Source organism: Prinia subflava, chromosome 11 (genome assembly GCF_021018805.1).
Source record: "Prinia subflava isolate CZ2003 ecotype Zambia chromosome 11, Cam_Psub_1.2, whole genome shotgun sequence".
Lineage (NCBI taxonomy): Eukaryota > Metazoa > Chordata > Aves > Passeriformes > Cisticolidae > Prinia > Prinia subflava.
The window spans coordinates 10,918,134-10,930,983 of NC_086257.1; the positions used below are offsets into that span (position 1 = coordinate 10,918,134).

Here is a 12,850-nt window from a genome sequence, read left to right on the forward strand (position 1 = left end):
TTTAAATTGTTTTAATGCTCACACAATCTATATGATCACAGATACGTATCTTCTAGTAGTTATTTCAGTGGAAGATTAGGCAACACAGTTACCAAGTAGTCCCTTCATTAAGGTCAGAACAGTGAATTGAAAACATGTCAGAGCTCAAGGGAAGTGATTCTATCTCCTGGCATCGTACAGGGTGAATGCAATACAGAACAGAATCCACCTGCTCAGTGTTTCAGAGGGCTGGAAGACAGGTGAACAGTGTTTGATGTTTTGCAACATCTTAAACGTGTTCATGAGGACCTAAAACTTGAAAAATTCTTTTCAATTCTCTTAGTAACCTTGTAGTATAGATTGTGTATTTTATACACTCTACTTTTTGGGGCTTCTGTCAAGAAACATAGTTCAAAATGCAAATATCTAATTGCATATGAAAATATGAAGATACATACAAAATAGAAGACATGCATATTCAAAGTACTTCCCCCTTCAGCTAGGTGTCACTCGTCTGTAACCTGCATTAAAAAGGAAACTTAAGCTAAATTATGCAGGTCGTTTTGGGATGGTTGTCAGGAGAGATATATAACTAAAAAATGTTAGAAGTTTGCTAATTGTAATGAATATTAAATGTTAGTCAGTCCTCATCTATCACACACCCAAAGTTAGAACAAATGTAATAAAGGATATTGCTGTCTTTTGTGGAATGAGATTGCATGGCAGCTAAAGGACAGGCAGAAGGATTGGAAATAAGCCACTATGCGTTATCATTACTGTTATTCTTTCTAAACTTCCTTAATACTGCAGCAATCACTGACAGTTCAGCACCTTGGCTGTGAGGTTCTTTACAAGAGGCAAAGATCCCCATGGTACACCCCCATTATTAAATCAGTGTTTCCCATAAGTCTGCAACTCAGCACACCACTGTTTGTTTCAACCACGTCTTTAGCTGCTCAGACCTACCTGACATACAGATACTCCTAAAATGTAACTTCAAAAGAGGCCAAGAATGAATGTTATGCAATTGAAACAGTATTTTAAAAATCATATGTTAGACTAAAGCAAAACTTTTAAAAATGAGACTGTGTCAGGAATCAGACAGTGGCAAAACTTGAATTGATAGTGCAGGTCAGAGCTTTAAAGAAAGCTGATTGTAAGTTAAAAGAGTAAGCCCCAACTGTAGTCATAACTTTTGAGAGAATATGGAGGCAGTGGAGTCACTGTACCTTTCAAAGTGTGGCAATGCACATTCAAGCACACATCTCCCTTCTCAGGTGCTGCCCTGCTGCTTTCCCAGATCAAAGCTCCGACTCTGCCCAGGTGAGCCTCAGTTCACCAGCCAGACAGGGCAGCCAGCCTAGACAGCCAACTGTAGATAATCAAATCCTCAATTTGTACTGTAGAGCAACCTCTCATTTCCAACAAGTTAAAATTCAGCTTATGCAAACTCATGTCTTTGTCAGGTTTAGGTTTTGCATTCACAAATCCACCTGTTACTGGTGTGATGAAGAAGTTTATTCTACCTATGACCACTACCCTGCTTGCCTTGAAAGACACATCTGTCCTTTCCCAGCTGCAATGTAGAGTGTGGGGATGAGGAAGGAATGCCACCACTGCTGAAGAAGCAGTGTGGGGGAGAAGTTGGATGCAGGAAGAACCATCAGGAAATGATGACAGATGATATGACTCCATACCATATCACAGTGATAACGGCAAGTTTTGTGCAGGAAAAATAAAAAATGACCAGAGCACCACAGCAGGGGACTTCAATTAGAGACAGTGGCCTGCAATTTTCCAAACTTCCCTTTAACAGCAGGACAGACTGAAGAGGGCCTTTATGTGCAGAATGAAGAACCTTAGTCCTATTCTGCTTCCTGAAACAGCTTTAGCCAGCTGAACAACCTGTATATAAGGATATGTCAGTCACTAAAGGCTTTCACTAGCCCTGTGCCTGCAGGGTCTGGGAGCAGATGTACCCTCAGTGTGACCTGGAGTGACACCGCAGTGGAGGTGTCACCCCGCAGCCGATGGCTGGGTGCATTGTGCAGGCCCAGGACAGACGCCCACCACCGGTGCGGGACCGGAGTGAAGTCCGGGTGTAAACCAGATCCCTGAGTTTCACATTAGCATCGGTGTCTTCAGGAATCCACAGTAGAAAATGTGATGCAAAGGCCCTTCAGTTCTTGATGAAGGCAAACTGCGGCAGCCTGCAAACACCCCGGGCGCTTGTGACTCCTGAGGGAAGCATTGCCTGTGGCATTCCGAAGGCAGCGTGACACTTGTCCTGGGGCAGAGCTGGCAGCCGAGCCATTTCCTACTTGTTTCATGGCGTTTCTAACACGGCCGAAGAGCTGAACGTGAACTAGTGACAGCAGGGGAGATCCAATGGAGCCCGTGCCGTGCTTTGCACAGGGACAGGCTCTTGGCACACCACAGAAACTCGCTCCATTTATTGTGACCAATGTCAGCACAGAGAGCACAGCGTTCTACGTGCCGGGCTGCCGGGCTGCCGAGCCCTCTGCCCCGCTGGGAGGCACAGAGCCACAGAACCAATTAGGTTGGAAAAGACTTCTGAGATCATCGAATCCGACCTATGATCCAACACCACCTCGTCAACCAGGCCCTGAGTACCACATCCACTCTTTCTTTAAACACCTCCAGGGACGGTGACTCCACCACCTCCCTCGGCAGCCCAATTCCACTGTCTCATCACCCTTTCTGTGAAGAATTTCATCCTAGTGTCTAACCTAAACCTCCCCTGGTGCAGCTTAAGGCTATGTCCAGTCTTCCCGACAATAGGGCAGGGCAAGGGGCGGTCAGGGCAAACTCCGGCACGGGCCGATCCCGCAGCGGCGCGCAGCGCAGCGCCTCAGGCCGGCGGGAGCGCGGGCTGCCGGACCCCGGGCGGAGCCGCCCCACAGCGCAGCGGGAGAAGCCGCCCTGGCGCAGGCGCCGCGCCCCCCGCCCGCCCCGGCCGGTGGTGCCCGCGGGCGGCGGGGGCGGGGCCGGGCCGCTCCTTCCCTCCCTCCCTCTCTCTCTCCCTCCCTCCCTCCCTCCCTCCCTCTCTGCCTTCCTCCGCGGCGCTGAACTGCGCAGGCGGCGGCGGCCCTGGCGCGATGGCGGCGGGAGACGGCGGCGACGAGGTGCGGGTGCTGCAGAACCTGCGGGGAAAGATCTGTAAGTGCGGCGCTGCGGTGGGGCCGAGCGCCCGTGGCCGCCGCGCTCAGGTGTCGCTCCTGCCCCGGCTCCCGCCCCGGCCCCGCTGCTGCCGCTCCCTCCCCGCGGCGAGACGGGCGGGCGCTGGCGCGGCGGCCCTGGAGGCGGCGGGGCGGGGGCGGGAGCGGGAGGGCGCGGAGGGGCCGCGGCCGCCGCGGGCCGGGTACGGGTCGGGTACGGGTCGGGCCGCGCTGCGGCCGCCCCGCGAAGGGGCTTTGTGGCGGCAGCGACGACACGTGCGGGGCTGGGCCGGGTCTGCGTGGCCCGGGGCGGGAGGGGGCGAGATGGGTGGGTGAGCGGATGAATGGATGGATGGATGGATACATGGACACATGAACGCGGCGGGGCCGCGGGAGGCCCGGAGTGGCAGGGAAGCATCCGTGGCTCCGAGGGATCCCTAGAGTAAGCGGGCTAACAGAAATGCCCCCTCCCGCCCGGACCTCGGGCATCAGAGTCTGTTTGTCAGGCTGAAATTGCGAAATTAGCGATGTGCAGGAAGTTGGTGGTGAAGGGCTGTTCTGGAAGCGGTCACCAGTACTCCCGTGCCTCCGTGCAGCGTGTGTGCGAGCGGGAGGAGGCGGAGAGAGAGGCCGGTGGCCTTATTTTGGTGGTTGGGAAGTGCTGACTGCCAACAGCGATAGGCTCGGTAACGTGGGAAGCCGGCGGACGGGCTGGAGGAGGGCGCGGGGAGGCGCGCAGATAGTGCGGTGCGGCTGGGGAGCACTTCAAAGCGAGTGGGAGAAACAGGATGTGCGGCGGCTTCCTGAGGGGTATCGGAGCACATTCATATCGCTCGGACGCGGCCCGCTGGTTTCCTTTCTCACGCAGCCGATCGGCTTTTTTGAGAATGAAGCGAAACAAGTTGAATCGGGCACGGCGCTGGGGTTGAGAACCGGTTGTGAAAACATGTTGAAAGATTAGGTTTGGTGGAGGAGTGGAGTCGTGTTTACTTAAATATCGTCATGCAGCCTAGATGTATTTACTGTGTCTTCAGTAAATACAAGACTGGGTCATGAAAACGGGAGATGGCCTGGAGTGGAGCTGGAGGTGCTTTCTCTGCGAGGTGTGAGCAGCAGGACGTGGTTGGGTAGGCAAGGCTGAACACACACTGAGATCTGCTGCTGTTAGCAATTAACACAGAAATAATATAGGCCAGCTCGCCTTTAAAAAAGCATACCGTTAGTTTGGGGGTTAAAGCATGAATTCATAGAATCATAGGGGAATGAAATAGTTTTGTTTGGAAAGGACCTCAAATATCATCTCCTTCCAATGCTGCTGCCATGGGTAGGGACACCTTCTGCTAGACCATCTCAGAGCTCCATCCAGCCTGGCCTTGAGCACTTCCAAGGATCAGGCATCCATAGCTTGTCTGGAATGTGCCAGCGTCTCACCACTCTCAGAGTAAAGAATTTCTTCCATATATTGAACCTAAATTTCCACTTTTTCAGTTTGTTCCCTTTACTCCTCATCCGGTCACTGCAGTTCCTGATGAAGAGTCCCTCTCTGGCTTCCTCCGTGAGATACTGGAAGGTTGCTGTGAGGTCTTCACAACCTTCTCCAGGCTGAGCAGCCCCACCTTTCTTAATCTGTTTTCAGTAATCTCTAGCAACCAATGTTTTATGTATTCCCTAGGGAGCAGGTCATAGTACTCCCTAGGAAAAAGGACTATGACCTGCTTCCTAGGAATACATAAGAAGTTGGTTGCTAAAGATTATTGAAGCTAGCTTATTTTTTGATGCTATTCTTCTTCCTATCTTTTATTGTAAGGTTTTGTCAGCACTGGACTGCACAATGTTCAGTGAGTTTTACATTTTGGGATACTTGAACTTGATGAAAGTTTTCCACTAAGCATTAAAAAACAAAGCAAAATGTCTTGAGACTTATGTTGAAACCAATTTTATTGTCCCACTTATGCATTGTAGATTGAGCCTGTGGTTGTATCGTAACTTTGAATGCTCAGTTAACTGACAAAAGTGTTGGTAAACAGAGGATTCTGACCTTCTTCCTGGGGAATATATGAAAAGTTCATTGCTACAGATGTACCTGTAAGAATCTTTTTGAAAAATGAGTGGAAGTAACAGATGCAATAAAAGACATGTCTTGAAACTGTGAAAAATCACTTTGTAAACCTAGTTATTTCTCCTAAGAAAACAAAAATTGTTTTAAAACTCCATGTGTTAAATGTGCTATGGAAGCTTGGGAACACTCTGATGCCTAGATGCTCTTTTGTCTTTGCACAACAAATACTATGTTATTTTCACTTCTTGCTAGTATTTTAATACTGTGTTTTGATGGGGAAAACCCTCTGAATGAACAATAATAAACAAATATAATGTGTAACCCTCCTTGATCTGGAGGGATTAGCAGTAGCAGACCTCACTTTGGAAAGCCAGCGTTCATGGTCTGAAGGAATTCCTTGAAGCATGTTTCTTACAAGGAGAGTACATTTTGGTGCCCGAGCTTTGCTGGCAATTAAAACTTGACACTGACTCATTTTATGTGTGTTTCGTGAGAGAGCAGGGTAGCTTTAATGAGGTAATGTCAGTTCTGTGAAATTCTGCATGTATAGAAAACACCATCTGCAGAAAGTTGTTATTTATACTGTGTTTTGCAATGCACAAATTGGTGGCAAAATCTAAATTTAGTGATGTTATACAAATCATTACACCAGAATACGAATTGAGAAATGTTCTTAAAGGTGGTTTAAGCAGCCATTGCATACCTAGCTGTGAGGAGCCTGGGTGGGGACACGTTTGCAGTCCCTGGTACCCTGTTTTTGTGAGCTGTCACTGTTTGCAACCAGTCTTCTGCCTCCAGTTTTCAAGTGATGTGAAACTTCAAACTGGTCTTGCCCATTTAAGACCCTGTAATACTTTTAGAAAATGTAGTATTACTCTGAAGCAGGTTTTCACCAAAAACCCAGTAAAAGACTGTCTTTGCTTTTTGACAGTGTTTTTGTATTGATGCCTCTTATTTCATGTGCTGTAGTAATGACAGAAATGCTTTACAAAGGTATGTGGTGTCAGGTGGCTTTAGGCATATCTTGTAGTGTAGTGTTGCAGGCTGTGGCTTCTGTTTTCGTTTTAAGCCATACAGAAGTACAGGAACTGATTTTAGTCGCCTTGATTTTCGGAGTGTTTACAGAAACCTGCATTAGTGAAACACTTGGAAAAAAGTCTGTTGTCTCGTAGAACTCATTTGACAAAATTCAGGATGCATTCTTTTTCAAACTTGCACTGTGTTTTTAACAGTGCATGGTTATCTTGGATTATGCTGCACTCCTGGCTTGGAATTTATTGTTGCTATATAATGTGTTTAGTCCTGTGAAGCAAATACTTCAGAGTTTGTGTGCATAAATGTCTTCTGGCAGGGACCCAGAACAAAGAAATGTAGAAGATGGACACTAATTGCACACTTTTACTCAACAGAGGAAATGACATAGATATACTGAACATGTAAACATTCAAGCAGATATCTGATGTTGTTAATACTTGATTTTTGTGTAACCATTATAGCTTTAGGTTTCTCAGAAAAAGGAAGACATAGTGTAATCGAAGACTTGAGGGGTTTTTTGGGTTTTTTTTAAGGAAATAGCTTCTTGGAAGAGGTGGATCACTATATGGGTGAAAAGTCTCCCACAGTCTTAGTTAGAAAGGATGTGAAATCTCATGCTCTATATTTCATCTGACAAGTGCTCTGAGGTTATTTTTAACTCAGGATGGAGGATTCTCTTCCTACCAAAAGTTTGTGCTTTAAAGCCGGACACTTGGGCTACAGAATAAAGGTTTTTAACTCTTTAGAAAATCAGATCACAGAATATTCTGAAAGGTGCTCACAAGGATCATTAATTAACTCTTAAGTGAATGGCTCATATGGGGATTGGACCCACAGCCTTGGTGTTATTAGCACCATGCTCTAATCAACTGAAATCAAAACTTTTATTTTGTGTATTCCTCTGGGGGAAAAGTTTCTTTTAAAACTGAAAAACTATAATGTAGTATATGTACAAATAATGAATTACTCAGAAATATTTAATCTTTACTCCTTTTAAGAAAATATGAAACTATAATAACTATAATTTCCTTTCAGATTCCACTGTACTGTGCCTTTACAGTGATGATTAAATAATGTTGTATTTTAAATATTTTATGGGAAAATAAGACCATGCCAAGTATTAACTAAAGAATAAAGATTCTTCTCAAGAACAGCTGACACATCCTGTTCATGCTTATTAATTACAAACCTTTGGTATCGGGAGCTCTCCAAGGATAACATCCAGATTGATGAATTGCTTTTTATCTGTCATATGTTTTATTAAATTGGCTCCTCCATAAAAAAAATCAAGGCAGTGGTAATCTGATGCTTTTCTTGGTTCTCCTGCAGTATCTCACTTATGGGTAACTTGGAGTTTAGTCCCTTTTTGGAGTCTAAAGCCATTAAGACCAGGTTCTGCTCATGTCTCTCAATCTGTCAACATGAAGCGTGGTGTTTAAAAATAATGTGTATACTTCCTCCTCTCCCGCACCGAAGCTGATGAAAAGCTTGTTGATGCTTCTGAGTGCACAGATTTTAACTGTGGAAGTTCCTTAAGTGTCTGTTCATGCTTTCCATCGGTGCACATATCCCTGACCTGGAAAGTGTCACGATTGAAGTTCACTCTGTGTTCCTGTTAAACTGTCGTGTTCTCTGCTCAGAGACAGTCGGGGCAGCCCTTCCAGGGCTGGGCATTACTTACTTGAATCCCAAGACTGTAACAGGTTAACTTAAATTAACCATCTAACACAGAGTGTGGAGGAGAGAGAAAACAGGACTTTGATTTTACATCTTACCAGCACAGAGAATAAAGCTTACTCACTATGCTTTTATCTGCATTTTTAAAAATAAACATGTATGACATTTCAAATCTGGTTTCAAACTGTGCTTTCTGAAAGGTCTTATGCTATTCAAACATAAAAGTAATTAAAACTCAATACTTTGATGTCCTTTTCATCCTATTTTTAATATCTTATATAAATAGATAATGTTTCGATAAGGTTGATTCCACGTGTCATCAGGAGAGGTGTTTCCAGCAGCAGGCAAGGATGGACTCCACTGTGAGAGGTCCTGGCTGAGACCCAATGCAGTTCTGGTTGCCCGTGGTTTGGACAACCAGGTGGAACAGGGACAGGTCACCTGCTCTGTTTAGGAGCCTCTCATGGGAGACACTACCAGAAAAGCTTGTCATTTCTTCTAGCAAAAAAAAAGGTGGAAATGGTCTGTTTGCTCTCATCAGATGTTCAAAGCAGAAAGTCATTGTTTAATCTAGAGAACAGTGTTGCTATAAATTAATGTAGATGTCTGTAGCATTTGGATTGTGGAAGAGCTTTCCAACTTCAACTGATTTTAGTAGTGATTGCTTAGAGGGTACCATTTCCTAGGAGATCTGCCTTATGTCCAGTGTTTAATTGCAGTAGCCTAGATTCAATACCCAGCAAATCTTTGTATTCTTGTGCTGCCAGTTGTTCTTTCTTATTAGAAACTTGCTTTTCTTCTTTTCCATGTTGAATTGAATTACTAGGTGATTATTTCCCCCTTCTACTAGTTAGGAAAAAATGAAGAGTATTCATGAGGGATATATTTTCAAAGGCTCAGCCAACTCAAAATCTGCTTGCTATTCATTGTGGAAAATGAAATAAAGATTTGATGGGCAATTTCTTATTAATCAGCTTCCTTTAGCCAAAGTATTTGTGGAGAAAATACCAAGTGAACAATAGCTCAGGCAGATCATGCCTTGGTGTTATGACCTAATGCCAAATGACCTCAGGCTGTGTCTCAGATTTAGCAAGCTGCAGGGTCAGGCCAGAGATGAGACCTTTCAAGGGAAAGTGCAGGTGCTGCAGGAAGTGGTGTTTGTGAGTCAGTGTGTGTCTCTTCCTGTCAATTCTCATTCCATGTGAAGCTGGATGTAACAACTTCTCTGCCCTCTTGAAGTCTACAAATTGAAAATGAATATCAAAATGCATGCTGAATGGAAAATTAAAATTTTTGAAGACATTAAAACCGTAACGTTCTTGTACCTAACACTTTGTTTTTCCCTTGCAATATTTACAGTGGGTTTTTTTTTTATTTACAGATGATGCCAAACACTTAGTACCCAACAAAATGAGAGACTTTTTCTGTACCATAAACTTGGACCAAGAAGAAGTTTTTCGTACACAGGTAGTTGAAAAATCTTTAAGGTAAGCTCAGTTTTTAAATGGATATGATAAGCAAGGCTGCCCAATACCAGTGTGTATGGCTTTTGCTTTTGCTATTCTTAAATGACAACTGACTTGTGGCAGATACTCAGAGATGTTACAGCAATTTGTAAATCATGAGACTGTTGCAAGAAGTCAAAATTGGGTCTTGTGAGCTTTTAAATTAAGTATGCTAGAACGTATTTCACTATTACTCTATTCTGTTTCAGTGGGCAGTGTAACATTATTTTTCTTGCTAGGGAAAGAAATCTACTTGATACTTGCTCCCCATGTCATTTCCTACTTCTGTATTGGTGGAATTCTGCCCTTACTGTGGATCTGGTAAAACCTGTTTGTAGCACAAGGAACCGGAACTTTGCCATGTACGAGAGTTTGCTGTGCTGTGGGGTGTCCCTGAACAGGCCTTGTTCTCTCCTGTAATTCTTGTTCTGGGAGCTCTAACAGCAGCCACACAGAATGCCTTCTTTGCTTCCCTGGGCACTGTTTGCTGTAGCTTCTGCTGCTGTCTTAGAGCCTTAGAAAGAACCAAACAAAAAGTCAGGATGACACAGCTGCAGTAGTGTGGGTGCTTTCATGTCTCAAAACTCTGCAGTTCACAGAGCACCCAAAAAAGCATCACTGCAGCTTCATTGTTCAGAATGTCTGAGTGACAGTTTCAGTTATGTGGAGGTGACGTTAAACCTTCCTTTTAAAACGCACACAGTCTGTTCAAACTCTTGAAAGTTTTCCTAATTCCTTTTTCCAGTGGTTTTGTTGTAGGTGTTTGTTCTTTGAGCTCTCTCTCCAGATGTTTACAGACAGGGAACAGCTCAGATGGCAAACTTAAATAGGGAATTTAATTTTTTCAGAACATCATTTCAGAGCCTCCTTATGCTTCTGCATGAAAAGCAAATGCCACATATGTACAATCAGGAATAAATATTTTGCTTATATTCCTAATCTGTAACAGCTGTAGTCAGATCCATAAAATTTTCAGAATTTAACAGGCTGCAATTGAGATTGTTTGATTACCAAAACAAAATTAGTTGAGTAATCCTTCAGAGAAAAATGTTAAAGGGACTGTATTGATAAGGCAAAAACTTAACATTTCCCCTTCAAATAGACAATAGTGTGATGAGCAAAAAACCCCAACCCAACATATCTCTGAAAGACTTCAAAAATCTCTGATTTTGATGTTAATAATGGAAACCGTAGAAGTTACTACTATGCTTAGAAGCAAGACCTGTTACATATGATGTATACACAGACATTTTTATTATATTCTATTTAAAATGATTAAATTTGTGCTTTCATCACCTGATAAAAGAAGTATTAGTTGCATAATAAAATATTTGAGGAAGTAAAACACCTTAGAGCCATCAAAAAATTTTAATAGTATTGAAGTTTTAACTGAAATTTAATTGCAATGTCATTAATACAGGGGAAATGAAGTACAAAATCTCACTTATAACAGTTGGGGAGAGAGAAGTCTCAAATAACACGCCTCAAATAGAGAGCTTTTCAGGTGATATGAAATTAATATTTTTAAGATGATAACATTGTTTTAGCAGTTAGAACCTAGTGTTCAGAATTGCTCTTACCTATTTGTCCCCAGTGACTTCATGGGTGACTCGTTCATCCTGTGAATTACTGGAGGGTTCAGTTCAAACCAGTGAAATGTAATAAAGTAACTCATCCTCTATTAGCAGCTACCAGAGTGAGGTGCTTATACTTGATTACTGCTGTGTAGCAGTTAGGAAGGCTGACTCTCATTCCAGAAACTTAATTAGAACATCTTGTTTCTTATTGCTGTGTTAAACTAGTACCCGTACTAACCTAGAGGTACTTGGACAGGAGATGAGAGCTCTAATCTCTTATTAACCTGAAAACTTTATAAATTAGTTTTCAGTAAGCTGTAGTACATTAATTTTAGTCATAGATGCAGCTTTGAATTTCATTGGGTTTTTTTTGATTTTCATTGGTTTTTTCCATGGTATTTGCTTTTTCTTACACACAGTTCACAGTCTGTTTTTGTCACTGTAGTCTGGGTTCCAAATTTATACAAGTTGTAATCTAAATTTTAGTCTTGTAAATATCAGCTAATTAAATGTCTGTGGAAGTAATTATCACTAGAATTAGAATTAGTTTTGACTACAGTGATTGAAAATGATTAAGAAGTGTATTTATTAAATGTGCAAATAGGTTTGGCCTTCCACCAGCACTGGGAGAGTTGTTGGAGTGCAGATGTAAAACAAATGACTTTCCAAAGTTAAAAAACCATGAATTAATACTGCAGGGGGATAAGGGCCACTGAATACCAAACCAGTATGATTTCACCAGAAGTTTATTGTTTACAATACAATTCCAGTATAGATTCTAAGTCTCCAGCCCACGTGGGCTCACATCTCTGGGCTGGCTAAGTCGCTCCAGAGGCAGGCACATCTCCTTCAGGACATCCAACTGGTCAAATGTCCATCATCACACTGTGCCTTCTGTATCTAGGGTTTACATTCTTTGTGGACAGTTTCTCAGGCTCTCTGTTCTTCCTTTAGTCCTGTTATTGTCCCAGAAACCTTGATGAATTCCTGAGGGCTCTAATATCAAAACTGCAGGTGGCTTGATAAGATTACTCACAAACAGTTTGGCTGGTGCATCCAAATGGCCTGTACACAGATGCACTGCTACATAACACTGCAGTGAAAGAGGGATATTTTGGCCATTGACTCAAGAAATATTTCCTGACATGGTGTGGGATTTCTGTGGGTTCTGAAGAAAGAGGGTTTTTTTTCCCTTGGAAAGTTGAAAGAATATCTGTGAGCCTCCTCAGATGTCTGTGGTCAAATATGAGGAATGGGCGGAGGGTGGAAGGGGGATTGTGGTATGTGAGTGTCCTCCTTTTTTCTTTTTTTTCTTTCGTTTAAACTAAATTCAGTTTCTTTTTTTCCCAACTGAACTTTGTGGTAGTGCAAGATTGTAGCAGAAACGAATTCCCTTGTTGATGTAACCATTGCTTTTATTAACTGACAGATTGGGGCATTGGTCAGTGTCTCACAGAACTGCCAGGTTGCTGTAACATGGAAGAGCAGAGGAGTGTGCTGCACAGTGAAATTTAATATTCTGTACTGCTGTAATCCAGTTCTTCCTGTATGGCAGTCTGGTCGTCCTTTGAATTAGTGCTATCTTCTAATTTTGTATCCATCACAGTCTTTAAAGTTCTTGCATCAAAGTCACAAATGAAAGTACTAAACTGACTGAATCCCTGAGGAACAGGATGAGCGAGTTCCCCACTTTAATTATTCCTCATTGGTGTAAACTGTTGTACCTATTCTATATATACCTAAGAATTTCTTTACTAATCCATTTTATTCTTTACCTTAAATTTTCTCTCTCTGCCTCATACTTTGCTGATAAATCAACAACTGATAACCACTGTTAAT

The 12,850-nt window shown here is 43.1% G+C and overlaps 1 protein-coding gene across 2 annotated transcripts in view; it reads left to right on the forward strand.

Moving 5' to 3' along the window:
• The first annotated feature begins 3,012 nt into the window (after positions 1-3,012).
• Positions 3,013-12,850, forward strand: part of RASA2 (RAS p21 protein activator 2) — a 46,574-nt gene continuing 36,736 nt past the window's right edge. The window contains exons 1-2 of one of the 2 annotated variants that reach the window (XM_063407896.1): positions 3,013-3,159; positions 9,311-9,416. In XM_063407896.1, coding sequence (XP_063263966.1) covers positions 3,099-3,159; positions 9,311-9,416 — 167 coding nt within the window. In that variant the 5' untranslated portion in view covers positions 3,013-3,098. The remainder of the gene's footprint in view (positions 3,160-9,310; positions 9,417-12,850) is intronic. The other variant, XM_063407898.1, reaches the window with a different exon arrangement.